At 41.4% G+C, this 20,187-nt stretch overlaps 1 protein-coding gene across 1 annotated transcript in view; it reads left to right on the forward strand.

Annotated features, from left to right (window-relative positions):
- Positions 1-20,187, forward strand: part of FRMD3 (FERM domain containing 3) — a 156,162-nt gene that overhangs the window by 113,908 nt on the left and 22,067 nt on the right. The window contains exons 5-10 of the mRNA XM_086629910.1: positions 3,353-3,458; positions 6,019-6,108; positions 8,466-8,554; positions 10,910-10,973; positions 11,966-12,054; positions 19,539-19,613. Of these exons, the coding sequence (XP_086486036.1) occupies positions 3,353-3,458; positions 6,019-6,108; positions 8,466-8,554; positions 10,910-10,973; positions 11,966-12,054; positions 19,539-19,613 (513 nt within the window). The remainder of the gene's footprint in view (positions 1-3,352; positions 3,459-6,018; positions 6,109-8,465; positions 8,555-10,909; positions 10,974-11,965; positions 12,055-19,538; positions 19,614-20,187) is intronic.

Genomic DNA, 20,187 nt, shown 5'->3' on the forward strand with positions numbered 1-20,187 from the left:
CACCTATGTTACAGCCCTGGGCCGCACTGAATGTCCTCTTCATTTCAGCCTTGATGGCCCATGCTGGCTCATTTGGTTTCCCAGTATAGGCATTTAGATTTATCCAGCAGGCTGTGCGTTGACACGTCACTACAACTTCAAAATTATCCAGTTCTCTCTAATTTAGCAATCTGGTATTAAAATGCCATTGTGTTTGCTGTAATAGGTAAATTGTTTGTTTCTATCCTGCTGTATTTTCCTGGTGTATTGTTTCACTTCATAATTCTTACTTGTTTTAATTTGGCTGAACTGGAGTGATGGCTGGAATGTATATTTTTTAGAAGTTTGAAATAACAGATCCTCCTGGTCACCTAATCGTTTCCCTGAAGAATGATGTGTGTGTTGCTTTTCTCAAAGCTTTCTTCTTCTGAACCATTTTTTTCTTAGAGAAGTGTGCTTAAATCCAATTAAAATTAAGGAACCATACTTGTAATTCTGAATGTACTTATTAGAAAATTGTAAGAGCGAGCTGCTGTTTTGTTGAATTGATGTTTGCATGACACAGAGAGTATTTCCGGAAGCTTTATGGTGAGGAGCAGCTTTACCTCTGCATGACTTTAATGGAAGGTACAGTCGTAGCAGTAATGTAGAGAAAGGAACTTCACAAACAAAGCAGGTGCCTTTTCCCGCCTCTTTTCCCAAAGGTCTATCTGATACAATGAAAGACTGAAAAGATGTTATCAATACATGTGATTTTTCTTTTAATGGGTACATGGGAATTCCAAGAAATATCCAGTAGAAAGAATAATCTACTTGAATTGGAAAAAGTAGCTGTTTTTATTGCAACATTGATAATTTTTTAACTTTAGGAAAGATTTATTTTATGTGTGTATGTTTGTGCACACGCTTTCCCCCGCTCCAGGAAGAATAATCGTAACGATGACCCGCAAATATGGTTGTTTTCTTTATCAAGCTAGTTGTTACCTGTCTAATGGTGAGGTTTGGATTCAAGTTCTGCATGTTTAGCATACTGCTGAATTCAGATGTCTGTGTGAACTTTTACAATGTAGGGATTTCTTCATCAGCTGAAAGGACCTAGTTCCTCTGTCCCTCTCTCTCCTCCCTCCCCACCTCTTCTTTATTTGAGAAAAGGCTTTACAGGCCAGGTGTGTCAGGACCAGAAAGATGAATCTACTGTGATATTAAAAACAGATAGCTCAGTAGATGTCTCTGTATCATGGGAATAGATTTTAAATTAATAATAAGTAAATTAAAACTACATCTGCTCTGTAAATGTATTCTGTCTGTTGAACAAGCTTAGAACTGTCTGCGTCACTGCATCAATTTATGAAGTGAAGTTGAAATAGAAATACCTAAACACAGATTTCAGAGATGTCGTCTCAGCCTGATCTCTGAAGGCACACAAGTAATTTGAAGTGTTCTGGTAGAAGTAGTTATGTAAGTAGCACATGTCATTACAGTGCGTGCAGTGTAAAATTAAACCCATAATCATTTAATAGAGTGAGCAAAAGAATTTGGTTATTGCTTTAAAGTGATTATTCAAGTTTTTCTCATTCTGTAATTCTATCTGTCTGAGAGAAAAAAACATTTTGCAGTACAAGTTAAAATTGATATTTGAGCGTTCGACAGTTTTCCAAGTTTTCTATGTTCCAGCAGCATTTCAGCAATTCAGCTGCTTGCCAGGCGATAAGGTCTCTTTTCATAAGCAGACCTACTTAAAGACTTTTCCCTCCCTGGCTACTGGTGGCCTAGGCAGTTCTCAGGGAGCAGCACTGCTGCCTGGGCAACGTGCAATGTGCCTGGGCAGGACAGCCTGGCCTGGCTATCCTGACAAACTGAGCCATAGCCTACACCACCGTTATCATTACCATTGCGCTGTTGTCTCCTGTACAACTGAAACACTGATAATTCTAGCAGATGTGTGTTTCAAGATGACATAGTATCCCTTAGCATCTTCATCATAACTAAAAATACTGGCAGACGTACTGTATTTAAAAACATCTTCACTGTCTGGCAAGATCTCCTGAGCTAAAAGGAAAAGTAAAAACTACTCAAGACCTTTAGCTCTATAATTGTATAGCTGTTGGAGTCTCAGTCACCTGTAAAAAGATATAAAGAAACAACAGCAAAACCTCAGCCACGTGGTAAGCAGTTCTGTGATCAGTATATGGTGTAGCGAAATGTGTAGATTCTTTATGCAGAATTCTGCCTTATTTTTATGTTGGTGGAAAACCTGGGTAACCTTATTCTGCTGAAGGATATCCTGTACAATCTGAATATAACAAGGAGATCCTTCTTGAAATAGTCACTGTGGTCTTTCCTGAGACTGCAGTGATGCCCGTAGTTGGAGGGCAGGGCAAAAGGTGTCATCAAACATGATGGAGCCTGAGTGTACGCTATTTAAAGCTTTATGGCTTGTACTTTTCCCTGGTTTGCATGGAGACAAATATGTAATATTTATAGAGGCCAGATCATTACATACATACTTATTCACTCTTTGGATCAATATTACATTGAAACACCCCATGGTGTTTCTAGGTATAAACACCTAGAAATTAATCGTACATGGGACATGCTCAAGTACAGTATTGCTGTTGTATTTGCAGCAAGTAGCTTTGTTTGACAAAGACGTAAGGCAAAAGGGTGGACAATAATTATGTCTTTTATTATTAGTAGTAGTATGCTAATAGAATTATCTCACAGCACTTTCTAAGTCAGTAAAAGAATCAGAGAAGATAGATGAAGTGTCATTCACTAAGGTCATTCAGGAAGCAAGAAACTGAGAATAGCGTTAAAATGCTTTTTCTTTGCTGTTATTGCTATAGAGTCTTCTCTGTCTGTTAAAAGGAATTAATGCGCCATCTTGTGCTATCTCATCCTTGACTTTCACTAAGTTTCACTACTTCGGTATGTAACAGATACATCCCTTAAATGAAAAGTATGAAAGGGATAAAATTCTAGAGTGAATTCGTGTGGGCGGCCAGCAAAACAAGTAGATCATTGCTGTGGCACACCCTGGAAGTATTCCTTGTGGAGTTTCCTGGCCTTTCAGGTGCTTCAGAGTTGGAGGCCCTGTGGGGAAAGAAGAGAACTTGAACCTCCTCTAGTTTGTACTTCTCATGAGCCTGAAGAAAAAAATAGAGCTTATTGCAGACTTCTCAGTCTTCTATTAAGGTCTTAGTTTCATTAAAATTTTATTGGGAACTTTTAGATTGATTGATTCCTAGGTTGAATCATTAATTCGTAGCTAGTAACTGTAGAGCTCTCATTTCACAAGTAATCCCTATTTTATTATTTGTATGGTATACAGAAACTTTTCTGTGTGATGGTTTCTTTTACTGGTCTTGTTCAGAACCTTTGGCACGCTGCAGCTGGGTGCTATAATGGCTGCAACGTATGGAAAGGGATTACATCTTCCATTTAATGCTGAATACATACTGAAGCGTTTGGGAAGTCATGTAAGGTCAAAAGGGGTGAATGCACTGAGAGAGAGACCTGACTTTCCTGAGAGAACTGAGTTTCAAAACAGCAAAGATGTGTTGTCTTAGTATTCCCTGTTTTTCCACTGTGAGAGGCATTAGTTGAAACACTTGTGTAAGTGAGGAAACTCTATACGTTTTTGCGTAAGGCTGTTTGTTGCACATAGAAAACTTAAAGGCTTTTTAACAAAGCCAATCAAAAGCATATCTAATGTTAAATCAGTGACTGATAAAAAAATGTTGACTTGTCTTTGCTGGGAGGATTTACTGTGGTTACATTTTTGTTTAGTGAAGAAAATTTCATTGCTAAGTTACGGATGAAAAGCATATTATCAAGGCTTGAATATTAATCCCTTGATAAGGGATAAAGGAGGACTTTTTCAATTGATATTACCCTTGACTCTTCTGCTTTGTCGTATTCTTTTAAGGCTTTGCACAGGAGCCATTCAGTTAGCCTGTAATCCGATAAGACCAAATTTGTCCATGTCTTCTGCTTTTTTCCCAACTGCCACAACTTGTTTTTCCCAGCTATACCACAGCATAGTTTCAGAGGCTATAGATAAGGAGAGCATATTAATTCTTTATTAATGTGTCTCTTTAATAATAATTGCAATTTAATATTTCCCTTTTGAATGTGCCAAAACCCTCAAATCGCAGTGTTCCAAATTATTTGTCACTTTTTGGTCCTTTCAAACCAGAAGACTGACTGCTTTCCTTTGAACCAGCAAAGGGAGGAAGGAAAACTATGTGTTTTATGATCTCGTTTTTCTGTAAGGCCCAATTTCCAATAAGAAGTCAACTGTCTATTTGTTTGGCTTTTCACTATGCAACATAAGCATTCTAAATAATTTGTATCAAGTTTGTGAATTACTTCTGTCCTGTGCATGTTTGTACGTGAAACAAACTTGCTGGCTTTTTAAGACTCACTTATGGTCTTACAGTTGTGATTACACTTAAAGTTGTGATTTATTAGTATTGAGAGAAAAACATATTAGTAGAGCCATCAGAAACTTGATTGGACAAAATAAACAGTTTTGTTTTGTTTGCTGTTTTCATGCTGTCTTCCCCTTAAATATTTAGCTGTGTAAACACACATTTGTAATTTTTGTTGTTGTGCTTGATACATGTTCTTCTCTACTGGAAAGTGGTGAGAAGGAGACAAAAAAGGAAATAGAAGAGTACTTCTTCTCTAATCTTATGTGGCTTTTTTTCTTTAAAAGCTAAACATCTACAAAAATGTGATCCGAAATAAAGTGCAAGTAGTGTAGTATCAAGGAGGACCAAAAGACCTATGGAAGAAGCCAAAGAAGTATCTTGGGATTGATTGGGGGATGATGAGTAGTGAAGGACAAATGAGCATGAATTAAAACTTTGTAGCAGAAAAGATTTTTGACACTTACACTGCCACAGGGCATCAGCTTGGTAGGTTCAAAATAAGGTTCAGCATCCACAAGCATGCTAGACATTGTCATAATTGTTGAACTGAACTTTGGGCCAGATTCTGAATCTCCTATGTCAGTGCTTGTTGGCTTCTAGCTACTGGGGCATAACACACCGTGAAATCATACACTAGTGTATAGAGCAGTTTTTAAATGCCAGTTCCTGAGTGCCATAGGTCACTGTGTGAGACTGGACCCCGAAATGCAGGAGTAAGATTAAGTATGACTATTGCTCTGTTCCTTGAAGATTTGTCTGTGGCTCATATTTTGGATAATTTGCATGAGAAGCATGTATGAAGCCTGGCTTTCTAAAGGTCCTAAGCACTGCTCATTGTCACAAAACCATATTATCTATCAGAATCATGTACTCTAGTCATGCAAATACATAAATAAAATAATACTCGGAACAGTTCACTGACAAACAGGCATTGTAAATCTGTGTTAGAGCTTGTAACAACAGGAGTCAGAAGAGCAAAAATCAAGTAATGAAGCTTACTCCAGAACACAAGTCTTGCATGCCATGTTTCAGGCTTTAGTGTATATTCATGGTCGATTATAGACACCCTAAAAATAGAGGCATATAATGGAAATGCTGACAGATTCTGAACTATCATGATGGTAACAGACACTGCTATAATTAGGCATGCATCTGAGTAGACAGTGTAATATGATTGCCGTGTTTATACCCTGCGCTGGAAGGAATGTTTGTTAATCTGCACAATCCTTTTAAATGAGTTGGGGAGCAAGAGTTTGTGGTAAAAGGTTTATTTCATATTCAGGCTGACGTGCGTGTATATCAAAAGACGACAAATACTTGCAGGATATTGGATACCTCTGGTTGATTGCATAACATGTTGTTATAGGATTGAGAAAAAAACATCAGAATTTACCTGAAAACATCAAGCACTGTACGATTCAGCAGGAGAAAACACATGAAAAGTTTTCTATCTTTATATTATAAACAGAACATGGTTGAAATAGTTTGTATTTTAGTAAGAACTATTCTTTCCTCCTTTTTTAGGCATTTAAACTCTCCAGTCAAAAAGTCTTTTTCTCCTATTTTCTTTTTGCTCTCAAACTGCTGTTTCTTTTGTAATTTCAGAGGTCAGAGCCCAGCTGTTGCTGAATTTAACTTGCTCCTGAAAGCATATTCTTTAGAAACTTATGGTGTTGATCCACATCCTTGCAAGGTAACGATTCTTTTTATTAACATTTAATAAAATGTTCTTCTTTTTTTTTGTAACATCTAGTTAAAAACTATTAATTGAATTGATTTAGCTGTTTTATATCTGGGCACAAATATAAAAATTACTCCTCCACAAATAGAGAGTAATTTATAAAAGAACTTGCCCTGGACTTCATACTACCTTTAAGCCTTCGAAAAGCATTGACGGGTTGACGTTTCCGCATCAGTCAAAGGAAGGGTCTTGCCAGAGGAAGCAGAACATCATAGGAGAATGTAGTAGAGTATCACATCAAAAGGTTTGGTTATACTCATAATTTCTTTGCATTTAATGCAAAGGTTTCTCTAAATACTCCAGGTGTGAAATATATTGTGTCTGCCAAGATTATTGGGATTTAGCATTATTCTGTCCACAAAATGCACCAAATTGTTAGTCCTTGGCAGATTAGTTTTTCTAACATCGTCAAGATATGCAAATCTTAGGAAGAAGAGCAAACTGAGTGTAGAGGGCAGAATGGGATATGCATTTTCATATTCCTCTACTTTGCTGTTTTGTGGTTCTCTATAAGAAGGTGATTTTATTTACCAGTTGATTATCCCTTACACCTGCATTTTTAATTACTTGGTTTTATCCGCATAACCTGCAGTGTTTGTTTTTAGTTTTACTTGCTTCATGTTTTAATTTTTTCTTTTACTTTGGCTTGTATGCCAGTGCTGTCCAGTTAGCTGTTCTGGTGGTGACCATCCTTAAACAGTCAGCTCTAACATAAAGCTGCATCAAATTTCACATCTGCTTCGCTAGGAATGGTGCTCCTGTGTGAAATACAGGGTTTGGTTCAGAGCTCAGTGAAGTCAGCAACCTAGTAAGCTTCAGTTTGAAACCGTACTGCAGACTTTCAGAGGACATCCCAGAGACTTATGTTGGCACTTAGGACAGAACCAAAACTGGCTCAGAATTTCCACTTTTCCTGTGTGGCAGGGCCTGTAGTGTGGGGACACACAGGGGTTCACAGCCTGTGCTTAAGGAAAATTTTTCAGTCTTCTGGAAATGAACTGCAAAGCAAAGTGCTTCCCTGGCTCCTTATGACTTGGTGCTTCCAGTGCCATGGCTGCTATTCAGAAGTATCACTGCTTCTGTTCCCCCATATTCTACTGGTGGAACGTAAGGCATAATAAAGTTGACTAACTTTAGCAAGGTGAGGGTCTGGAACTTGGGATGGGCAGGAAATGCAGTTAATACAAAACTTATCTGAATCGTTGCTCAAAGACTATGAGCCAGAACTTTTATTGTGGAATTAAAAATTTAAAAAATGGTCTTTCCTATTTCAAAGGCAAGTATCACCACATGTTCTGGTTTGTACTCAAGAGTACTTACTTGTTGTAGGAAATGCTGTCTGTCAGCAGTACTTCCAACACACCATCTCTGAGAGGAACAACATATTGTGAAATCTTAAAAAATACCAAGTGTTGAAGCAGATATGAATCTCTGGTTTGTAGTTATTCAGCACATTAAGAGTGGGACACATACAGAAGTGTTTTCAACAAAATTAGTAAGTATGGCTAAGGATTCCCCGTTGTTGTCAGCTACACATAGATGGAAACAAAGCATAAGATGCTATTACTCACTTAAATGCCAAGAAATAAATGAGACCTGTGTTGCCAAGAGCAGTCTTTGTTCTTTAGAAGCGTACAGTTTGAAGAGAAAATGTGTTTCAAAAAGGAAAACAAAATAGAGGTAGTCTGTTACCTCTATATACCTGGAGTACTGCATTCAGCTCTGAGGCCCCCAACATAAGAAGGATAGAGACCTACTGGCGTGGGTCCAGAGGAGGGCCACAAAGATGATCCAAGGGCTGGAACACCTCTCCTGTGAAGACAGGCAGAGAGAGTTGGAATTGTTCAGCCTGGAGAAGAGAAGTCTCCAGGGAGACCTTCTAGCAGCCTTCCAGTACCTAAAGGGGGCCTACAGGAAAGCTGGAGAGGGACTTCTTACAAGGGCATGTAGTGATAGGACAAGAGGCAATGGATTTAAACTCAAAGAGGTTAGATTTAGATTAGATATAAGGAAGAAATTTTTTACAATGCGTGTGGTGAAACACAGGAAGAGGTTTCCCAGAGAAGTTGTGGCTGTCCCATCCCTGGACATGTTCAAGGTCAGGTTGGATAAGGCTTTGTATAACCTGATCTGGTGGAAGGTGTCCCTTCCTATGGCAGTGGGGTTAGAACTAGACGATCTTTAAAGTCCCTTCCAACCCAAACTGTTCTATAATTCTATGATTCGATAGTGGAGTAACAATTTATGCAATCAGTAAGAAATACATCATTGGATGAGGGAAGAATTATATTTCTTTTTTCTCTTTCAAGGACTCAACGGGGATGACCACATTTTTAGGATTCACAGCTGCAGGATTTGTAGTTTTCCAGGGGAATAAAAGAATTCATTTGTTAAAATGGTAAGCGTGTGAAGTAAGAGCAGATTTAGCTTTTCTCCTGTGTCTTCCATTCTTCCTACCATCTTCTCCTACATTTGTTATCTACAAGGTGAACCACATGAATGTTCCTTCTCTTGCCCCATCATGTTTCTGTTTTAAAGTATCTTAGATGAGAATAATAATAATAATAATAATAATAATAATAATAATAATAATAATAATAATAATTTGGTCTGGTTCTTCCTCTAATGAAAATTATTGCATAGGGTGCATTAGTCAATGTAATGCACAAATGCCAGAATTGAGTATGTTTATTTTTCTACTATGCTGTAAATCACCAGTGAGGCTTATTGGCAGAGATGTCTGGAAGAGTTTACAAGAGTCCACCTGTGTCTTTGTTTGACTCTTGGAAATGTTGCTATTTCCTCATTTAATTAACCTCAGTTTGAAAACTATAAAAGAACTTATTTGGTAAGTGGAGGAGGAGGTGAGAATGCCTTTGAATTTTTGGGTTTTAGCCCCTTTTTTTTTTTAAGAAGTGGACACTGAAGCAATTGTCCTCGGTTTGTCTAGCTTCGCTTTTCTTTTCTGCTCCTGTAAAACATAAAACATGTGACTTAGTTGGGCAGCCTCAGCCACTTTTGAGGGCGAGGTAAGACCGAGCTCCCATGGGAAGTGTAACAGCAGTGGGCCGAGGTGCAGACTGAGCACATTCATGCTCCAATGCCAATAAATCTCATTTTAGACCTGCTGCTAAACAGATGTCAACAGCAGTTACTTAGATGCGGCTGATTCACCTCAGCGCGGCCAGCCTGTCCTGTGGGAAGATGATGGGCAGGAGGTGAAGAAACTGTGAGGTGTTTTTTTTGTGTAGACCTCAACTCTTTGCTGCATATCCATAGAAACCTCCCGGATACCTGACTAGCCTGAAATCCTTAGAGGTATAAAGTCAGTGCAGTCCTGTCTGTGCGATTCAGTTCTCGGTGGAGCTCTGGGGCCATGTCTGTCAAATACCATCCATTTCTGATCCTGGATTTGTGCTGTAGTTTCCCGAGGTTTAATTTCAGGTAGCCCTAGTCACAGTGCTTTGGTGGTTTGGGCTTCTGGCATAAGGATGGTATGTAATGTCAGTCTATGGTGCAGGGAGGAGGGACTAGTACTTGCCAAGCATATATCCACCATACTGTGGGAAATGAGTTTCACAGCACTTGGTTTTTCATGTAACATGTCCTTTTGGATATCTCAGCATGTTCATTTAGTCCATTGGCATGTAAACCAGATATAAAATGAAATAGTGATAGAGGAAAAGCCATTAAGCTGTCTCAGTGTTATGCTGGCTGTTGGAAGGTCGGTCTGGTGAGATTTATCTGAATGCCATGTACTGCTCCTTTCATTTATGAGACCTAGAAGTGAGTGCTAGTAGCTTTAACTGATGTTAAACTACACAGTAAAAATCCAAATTAATTATCGAGATTTCCTTTTCAATGGAAAATCTTTCTCAACTGTAATGATTTTTTTTTGTTATTGTTTGATGTTAAAGCAAAACTGTTGTTATAAAGTTTCAGAGATAGCATTGTCCTAGCCTCCAGAATAATTCCCATTTCAACCATCTGACATCCAAAATCTTTAGAGAAGTTTATGAAAAACCATCATGTCTCCGTTTTAGTGGTGGTAATGACAAATTTTCCATTACCATTTAAGCAGAGACATCGTATTGCCTTTATATGGTGCACTGCTATTCCACATGTAGACTGTGCTTTCAGCCTTGGTTAAATTAAGTTTTGACATTGGTTTGCAGTTCACAAGGCCCCAGTAATAAGTGCTGTCAAACATTACCTTTTTCTTTCTGTTGTGTTCTCTCTGTGAGTAGTCAGTTACTGAGATGAGTAGTATGAAACCACAAATAAAGAAGGATAGAGATAAGATGTCGCTGGCAAAAAGTGGCTGCATCCAGAAAATTGTATGCCTTCTTATGTAACATATACAGGCTAAGAGTTTTATCTTTCCCTCAATTTAATTACATTAGCTGTTCCAAGATTTTAAGATATAAGAGGAATTACAAACTATGTAATAAATAGAGTGTAAACATAAGCTTCTGCCTACTTTTAATTTCCTCTTCATTTTCCAGCAGCCAAAGTTAAATCTTTGAAGGTGCAAAGGGATGTAAAAGAAATACTCCAGGCTTATGTTTTCTACTCTAAAGGAAATTAGAATATTAAATGCTTTATGTTAAAGGTTGTAAGACTTCTGTTGAGGATCTTTGTCATTTGACAGCCTGCTTGACTTTGGGAGTCAGGGAAACTTGCATGCAAGTCACTTTTGTTACCTATAGATCTATCTATTTTTCCTATACTTAAATGATTTTTCTCTTTCTAGGTGTGATGTCTATAAACTGAAATTTGAAGGGAAGACTTTTTATGTGTTTGGAGCTCAGAAAGAGGTCAGGTTTAATATTTTTACAGAACTTCTGCATTTAATCTGGAGTCAACCAGAACATAACATTTTTTAACAAAACAAACTTCTAAACAATCAGTAATTGTACTTCATATTGTAACTGAAGTATAGAATATGAGCAAGTGTGAATATTGCTACTGTCAAAAGAAAACGGTTGAGACATTTCTCACTTGAGATTCATGCAGTATTGTGTTGATTGCTCATGGGTTTGGTTGTCTTTGTAGTCAAATGGATTTTAAAGCACTGAAGTTGTACCCACCCACTATAAAGCATGAGTGACATCTGTATATGATTGAAAATTCAGGTGGATGTTGATACCTGGATCAATGTGAGGTGTTTTGGGCTAATTACGATCATCTCAAATCTTGGTCAGCTGAATTGGCTGGAGTCTGTCCTAGGTAGTTAGGAGGCCTGTCATTGGGCTCTTGCCATTGAAATCGCAGAGATTTTTGCCTACAGCATGCTATAATGAGTTGATAGGGCGGAGTGATATAGCCCAAGATTATGGCTTTGGATGCAATCTAGGTGAGGCATAATAAACAGAGGAAGGAAATAGTGCCAGAGGTATCAGGGGCTGTTTGTATGGTTGCAAGAAGGATTTGATGGTAGGACATAGGGAACAGGAAGAAGTGGATGGTGAGTCATGCAGCAACTGTGCAATGTGTAATATTGAACATAGAGACCTATGTTCAATATCCTTTGATTTGGGCTGAAGACAGTTGGTACAAATTTATTCTACAAGCTGCTTGTACATGTGCTCTTCTCTGCCTCCTCCAAGCATCTCCTTTTATTTCTGAAATGATTGCCTGGGCAGTTTCCTATCACCTACCTATGTGTTGTATTTCTGTGGGTGAACCACAGGAAATCTTGTTCTTCAGTGTATCCGGTTTGTGGTGATGCCATCAGGTACAGCTACTTCATACTTTGAGAATTCAACATTTTCATTGCTTTTATTTGCTTTCTTTTCCTTGCACTTAGAAAAAGGCTGTCCTGTTATTCCATACCTCTACACCAGCAGCGTGCAAGCATCTTTGGAAATGTGGGGTGGAGAACCAAGCTTTTTACAAGTATGTAAACCTGAAGTCAGTATCTATACTGAAAGTAAAAAAAATGTGCATGTGAGTAGAAGATTGTTCAATGTGAAAAATTCCATGTCATTAACAGGATTCAAAATGTAAACAGAAAATATGCAAGTTAATGGGGAATATTATTTCATTTCAAGCCGATATTATAAATTGTTTAAAATCTGAATGAGGCAAGAGGGTCTTGGCGGTGTATAATTACACTTTTTCCAGCACACTGTTCTTGCCACTCTGTCGTGTGATGTTGGATGGACACAGTACTGCACTTGTGTCTGGGAATGTAGTTGTTAATCTTAGCCCTGCTGTTGAATACCTTGAGAATGGAGGAAATGATCTGTTAAGCTTGATTCTCTGGGCTCTTCTGTTGGTAGGTAAGGATGTCCCACTTGAAATCCAAGGTTTAGTAGGAGTTGATTGAAAAGAGAAATAATTCTCTGCAATGATTTAAAAAAAAAAAGAAAATATTCTTAGATATATTTTGAAAGATGCCAGCCATCTCATTTTTTTTAAAAAATGAAAGCCTGTAAATTGACAAAAAAAAAGGAGTATCTTCTTCCCTGTTCCATCAAAGAGAACCTGAAAACAGTTTCTCATTAAAAGCTTTTATGCCTCTGCCCTCCATTGACTTTGTTAGATCTGTTTATTGATGCTTCCCTTTAGGCACGTAGCTTTTATTCTTGCTATTTAGTCTCTCCTTACAGCATCTTGCAAAATTATTGTTTCTGTGTTGGAGCATAGCAACACCAGGGGGCTGCTATAAGGGTAAATAATAACTAAGTAGGAAGAGCATAACTTCTAACATGGATGTTAATGACCTGCTTTCTTTTGGAGAAGATTCCTTCTTTCGTTTCAACACTGGTACAGTAATATATCACTATAATCTACTCAATTGATATATTCAATGAAGAAACAGGAAGTATGAGCTGGCACAGTACAGCTGTTATTCTCTACATTAACATCTACTGTTGAGATTGAATTAATTAAAATATTATGAAAAAGTGTTTTACATTGGAAGTACATGTAAGTAGGAAAATAGTGCATGATCCATTGACACATGGCTCTGTGGCTGGTGCCACCACCACAATTTTGAGTTTTTTGATAATGGGATGGCCTACATGGCACCAGGCTTGCTCAATTCACCTTTCTCAAAGTGGGAAGAGGTTCTTTGCTCATGAGCTAGCAGGGCTAATTAACAGGGCTTTGAAGGAGGAGGGGGAAAATATCAGGCTTGCCTGTGAGAAGCTAAGAGCACCTGAAAAGCAGCAGAAAGGAATTCCAGCCACTCTAGCCAGTAAGTCAGCTTCATCGGGGGCTCAATTTAATTGCCCCTGTGCTAATACATGTAGCATGGGGAATAAACAAGAGGAGTTAGAGATATGTGCACGACTGCAGGGCTGTGATCTTACTGGCATCAGGGAGACGTGGTGGGATGAATCCTATGACTGGAGTATTGGAATGGAAGGATACAGGCTCTTTAGGAAGGATGGAGAGCATATGGCTCAGGATTAAAAGGAGGGCAGGGAGAGGAGACGTTATAGTGGGAGTCTGCTACAGGCCACCTCACCAGGAAGACTGAGCGGATGGGGCTCTGTTGTGGTTCAGCCCAGCGGCAGCTGAGCCACCACTCAGCTGCTCACTCTTCCCCCTCAGGGAGGGGGAGAGAAGAAAAATGTGACAACAGGACTGAGAGTCGAGATGAGAACAGGGAGGGATCACCCACCGACCATGGCCCTGGGCAAAACAGACTCGGATGGGGACAAATCAATTCAATTTATTAACAGTTACTTGAGAAGATAACAAGAAACAAAGCCAGATCTTTAAAAAACCTTCCCCCTCCATCCCTTTCTTCTTCCTGGCTCTGCCTCCTCCTCCTCCAGAGGCGCAGGGGGATGGAGAATGGGAGATTGCAGGTCAGTTCATCACCTGTTGTTTCTGCTGCTCCTTTCTTAAAGGAGGAGGACTTCTTACGCTCTTTTCCCCTGCTCCAATGGATCACTTCATCATGGGACAGTCCACAAATTTTTCCGACATGAGTCCTTCCCACAAGATGCAATCCTTACCCAGCAGATTGCTCCAGTGCAGGCTTTTTCCATGAAGTCACAGCTTCTTAGAGTGCCACCACCCATTCCAGCGTGGGGTCCTCCACGGACTTCAGATCCATCTCCGTCTCATTGTCAGTCTCCAGCAGCATGGGGTCCTTCCCATTGAGACAATCTGGCCAGGAAAATCAAGGGCAACAAAAAAACTTTCTATAGATGTGTCAGTGATAAAAGGAGGACTACGGAAAATGTGGGCCCTCTCCAGAAGGAAATGGGAGAAGTGATTACCCAGAATATGTAGAAGGCTGAGGTACTCAATGGCTTTTTTGCCTCAGTCTTCACTGGCAAGAGCTCCAGCTGCACTGCCCAAGTCGCAGAAGGCAAAGGCAGGGACTGGGAGAATGAAGAATGTGAGCATGGCCCACTATAGGAGAAGATCAGATTCAAGACCATCTAAAGAACCTGAAAGTGCACAAGTCCATGGGACCTGATGAGGTGCATCAGCGGGTCCTGAGGTAACTGATGATTAAAGTTTCTAAGCTGCTATCCATCGTATTTGAGAAGTCATGGCAGTCTGGTGAAGTTCCCACCGACTGGAAAAGGGGAAGCATAGGCCCCATCGTTAAAAAGGGATAAAAGGAAGACCCAGGGAACTACAGGCCAGTCAGTCTCACCTCTGTGCTTGGCAAGATCATGGGGCAGATCCTCCTGGAAAATATGCTGAAGCACATGATAAAAAAAGGAGGTGATTGGTGACAGCCAACATGGCCTCACTAAGGGCAAATCCTGCCTGACAAATTAGTGGCTTTCTACAACAGGGTTACAACGTTGGTGGATAAGGGAAGAGCAACTGACATCATCTACCTGGGCTTGTCCAAAGCATTTGACACTGTCTTGTGCGACAACCTTGTCTCTAAATTGGAGACACATGGATTTGATGGATGGACCACTTGGTGGATAAGTAATTGGCTGGATGGTCGCACTCAAAGAGTTGCAGCCATGGCATGATGTCCAAGTGGAAACTAGTGACGAGAGGTGTTCCACGGGGATCTATATTAGGACCAGCGCTGTTTAACATTTTAATTGGAAACATGGAAAACACAATTAAGTGCACCCTAAGTAAGTTTGCTGATGACACCAAGCTGTGTGGTGTGGTTGACATGCTGGAGGGAAGGGATGCCATTCAGAGGGACCTTGACAGGCTGGAGAGGTGGGCCTATGAGAACCTCATGAAGTTCAACAGGACCAAGTGCAAGGTCCTGCACGTGGGTCGGGGCAATCCCAAGCATAAGTACAGGCTGGGCAGAGAATGGATTGAGAGCAGCCCTGAGGAAAAGGACTTGGGAGTGCTGGTTGATGAGAAGCTCAACATGAGCCGGCAATGTGCGCTGGCAGCCCAGAAAGCCAACCGTATCCTGGGCTGCATCCAAAGAAGCGTGGCCAGCAGGTCGAGGAAAGTGATTCTGCCCCTCTACCCTGCTGTCGTGAGACCCTACCTGGAATACTGTGTTCAGCTCTGGAGTCCCCAACACAAGAAGGACATGGACTTGTTAGAGTGGGTCTAGAGGAGGGCCATGAATATCAGGAGAGGGCTGGAGCACCTCTCCAGTGAAGACAGGCTGAGAGAGTTGAAGTTGTTTAGCCTGGAGAAGAGAAGGCTCTGAGGAGTGTCGTGGTTTTAGGCTGATCCAGCAACTAAAACTCACACAGTCTCTCCTTCTCCAGTAAAGTAGAAAGGAGAGAAAAAAAAACCAAAGGGACTGAGGGTTGAGACAAGAACAGAGGGAGCACCCACCAACCATGGTCCTGGGCAAAACAGATAGGGCTTTCTCAAAGCAAAACAGTTTATTAATGATTACTTGGAAGGACAAAGGGAAACAAAACCGATTACTCGAGAGGACAGAAAGAAACAAAACCAGATCTTAAAACCGACACCTTCCCCCCCCCCACCTTCCTTTTCCTCCCGGCTCTACCTCCTCCCCCCAGCAGCACAGGGGCAGGGACTGGGGGAGTGCAGGTCAGTTCATTCCGTGCTGTTACTGCTGCTTCTTTCTTAAAGGAGAAGGAGTCCTTACACCCTTTTCCCCTGCTCCAATGGATCCCCTACCCACGAGGAAAAATCCACAAACTTCTCCAGCGTGAGTCCAGCCCACTGGAAACAATCCTTCCCCACAGATTGCTCCAGTGTGGGCTTCACCACAGTCTCAGATACTTAGGGAGCTGTAGCCACTCGCTCCGGCGTGGATCGTCACGCAGACTCCAGATGCCTCTCTGCCTTGTTGTGCGTCCCAACATGACCGTCCTCAGGCTCAGGCATCTTCTCCCCATGGACAGCGAGTGGGTCTCTGCTCCACCGAGGCCGTCCTGGTTGCAGGGGGGCCGCCTGCCATCTCACCACCAGCCGCAGGGGAAACTCAGCTCCGGCACACCTCCTCCCGCTCCATCCTCACTGACCTGGTGTTGATGCAGCTGTTTCTCTCAGATCTCAGTCCTCTGCAGGTGAACTCAGCCCAGTGGGCACCCCAGGAGTGGGGTGCCCCCGAGTTCCCCAGCCGGCTCCGCCGCCGCCATTCTCCGTGGGCGGCGCCGGCCCGACGCAGGCAGCTGCCCGGCCGGGAGCCAGGGAGCGGGGGCAGTGCCCTCCTCCCTTCTCTCCTCGATCCTGGGCGAAGCACCTTTTCCGGTTCCTTTGTCCTGACTTAAAAAGGGCAATTTGCAGAGGCGCTGATTGGCTCAACCCCGAGGGGGATGGCAGTCTGATCTGGTGGCCAGAACTAAGCCTAACCGGGTTCCAAAACTGGGGAGGTCGCAGGGAGCAAAACCCCTCTCCTGTCACCAGAACCAACCCCCCCTCCACATCAAACCATGACAGGAGACTTTCTAGCAGCCTTCCAGTACCTAAAGGGGGCCTACAGGAAAGCTAGAGAGGGACTTTTTACAAGGGCATGTAGTGGTAGGACAAGAGGCAATGGATTTAAACTGAAAGAGGTTAGATTTAGATTAGATATAAGGAAGAAATTCTTAACTCTGAAGGTGGTGATCCACCAGAACAGGTTTCCCAGAGAAGTTGTGGCTGCCCCATCTTGGCAGTGTTCAAGGCCAGGTTGGATGAGGCTTTGAGCAACTGGATCTAGTAGAAGGTGTCCCTTCCTATGGCAGGGAAGTTGAAATTAGATGATGTTTAAGGTCCCTTCCAGCACAAACCATTCTATGATTCTATGCTTGAGAGGTTTTATTTATGTTACTAGAAGTAAGGAAAGGAAATAGGAAATTATTCCCACCCAAAGGAGAGAAATTACTGCTCGAAGTAAAGATATGTGAGGGAGATTCATAGGAATATAATCTCTCTGCTCTTGTTGTTGAATGGTTGTAATATTAACTGTTTGAGTTTTGGTCACAAATGAATGATTGTGGTGGGTTTGGTGCTGACTAGGTGCCAGATGCCCACTGAGCTGCTCTCTCACTCCCTCTCCTCAACAGGGCCAGGGGAGAAAATACGACAAAAAACCTCATTGATTTGGATAAAGATAGGAAGATTGCTTACCAATTACTGTCACGAACAAAACAGACTTGAATTGAGGAAAGTTAATTTAATTTGTTTGTCACCTTCTTACTCTATTTTTAAATGGCAATAAAGACAAAACTAAAAACACCCATCTCCTGTTTCTTCCCACGCTCAACTGCACTCATTCCCGACTCCTTTATGTCCTTCTAGCCCAGAGCAGTGCAGGGAGATGGGAAATGAGGCTTGCAGTCATCTCATAGTAGTTTTACATTTTCCTTGCCCCAGTGTCCTTCGCGAACAGCTCCAGCATGGGTCCTTCCCATGGGCTGCAGTCTTTCAGGATAAACCTGCCACAGCATTGTTTCCTCCCCATGGGCCACAACTCCTGCCAGGAACCAGCTCCTGTGTAGGCTCTCCAAGGGCTGCAGCTTCCCTCAGAGCATGCGTACGTAGTGCAGGGTCTTGCATGGGCTGCAGCATGGATATCTGCTCTGGCGTGGTCTTCCATGGGCTGCAGGGGACAGCCTGCTTCCCCATGGTCTTCTCCATGGGCTGCAGGGTAATCTCTCCAGCACCTGGAGCACCTCCTGCCTCTCTTTCTTCTCAGCCCTTGGTGTCTGCGGGGCTGCTTCTCTAATGTTTCTTTCTACTTTCCCAATATCTTCAGGGCACTACTGTGGGGTTATTTCTTTAGCATGATTGCATAAAATTATACTTCCCTGTTTCAATTTTGGTGGGTCTTAAAAGAGGACTACCTTAGTAAAATGAAGATTGGTAGTGATAGTCAATGGAGAGGAACCTGGCTGATAGATTAGAAAATAGTAAAGGTTAATATGTGGAGTGCAGAAAAATAACAGCAATCCTCCAAACATGAAACTGAAGACAAAGCAATGTGTAAGTAAAGGCTTAGGATAGTAATTTTGAAACAGCAAAAGTTTTCATACATTTTGGAGAAACTGAGCTGTACAGTGTGGACTGTTACTTACTTAACAGCATTAGATAAATCCTGTCTGTTTATGTTCTGTGTGATATCCACAAGGTATTCTAATTAGATTAGAACAGATGTAGCCGAGTCGTGTAAGTAACTGATGATAATGACACTTTGCCTTAATTAGATTTGGTCCTCTTCTCTGCTTAGAAGAGCTTGAGACTTGGAATTTAAGGTAAAGTTGTGATCTCTTGGCATCTCTTGAAAAACAGAGCTTTAATCCTGTCTTGATCCAGGCTCAGGGCTGACTGCTGTGATTATTTTCAAGTAGATGTAAATCATGGAAGATTGTCTATTAGGGTCTGGGAAAGACAGACTCGACAGGAAATCAATTTTGAAGGCAGAGAACATCAAGGAGATGGCTGAGGTACTCGTCCATGATCTTTGTGGTGAAAGACTGTGATAAAAGGCTGCTGTGTATTTTGTGATTGGAGAGAAGCAGTAGGATATGATGTAGGCTACTAAAATGTTGACTGCATAGAGACATCGGAAATGCAACTACTGTTGGAGTCAAATGTTGCCACTTCTTTATTATTTCTTTGCTTTACTAGTGGGAAAGTGGAAGTAGCCATATCTTCCCACAAACAAGGTGGTGTTAGGACAAACTTGTCTTAGGGGCTTTTGGTGTACCACAGTCTGTCTTTCATCCTGTGAATGAAATTCCCTAGAGATACAGCAAGTGTCAGCATTTTATTTTCTTGCCTTCCTACTTATGTAATCACTTGTTTTATGTTCAATTATTCTGTGCTATCTGAATTGTTTTATGTTCACTTTATATTCTAATTTGTGTAAAGGTCTTAAAAAAGTTGGAAAGCCCAACTATTGAATATTACTTTGTGGTATAAAGATATCTAAGCTTGTAGTTGGCCTTGTTCATTTTTGCTTATCAGATTCCTCTGTGCTGAAAATGTGACAGGCTCTATTCTTATTCTTCTAGGTATGCAAAATCCAGTCAGATCAAGACCATGTCCAGCAGCAAGATATTTTTTAAAGGCAGTAGATTTCGATATAGGTAGGTGTTTGCTGTTTGTTTTTCATAGTAAACCATTTCAGAAAGTAAGAGAAAATGTCTGTTAGTTAACTCATGCCAAATAAAGGGCTTTTCATAGAATCATAGAATCATAGAATCATAGAATGGTTAGGGCTGGAAGGGACCTTCAAAGGTCATCTAGTCCAACCCCCCTGCAAGGAACAGGGATATCTCCAACTAGATCAGATTGCTCAGGGCCTTGTCCAACCTGGCCTTGAACGTCTCCAGGGATGGAGCATCCACCACCTCTCTGGGCAACCTGTTCCAGTGTTCTACCACTCTCATAGTAAAAAATTTTTTCCTAATATCCAACCTGAACCTACCTCCCTCTATTTTAAAACCATTACCCCTTGTCCTATCATAACTGGCCCTCCTGAACAGCCTCTCCCCATCTTTCCTGTAGGCCCCCTTGAGGTACTGGAAGACCGCTATAAGGTCACCCCGGAGCCTCCTCTTCTCCAGGCTGAACAGCCCCAACTCTTTCAGCCTGTCCTCATAGGAAAGGTGCTCCAGCCCTCTTATCATCTTCGTGGCCCTCCTCTGGACCCTCTCCAAC

This window comes from Tauraco erythrolophus, chromosome Z (assembly GCF_009769465.1).
Source record: "Tauraco erythrolophus isolate bTauEry1 chromosome Z, bTauEry1.pri, whole genome shotgun sequence".
NCBI lineage: Eukaryota > Metazoa > Chordata > Aves > Musophagiformes > Musophagidae > Tauraco > Tauraco erythrolophus.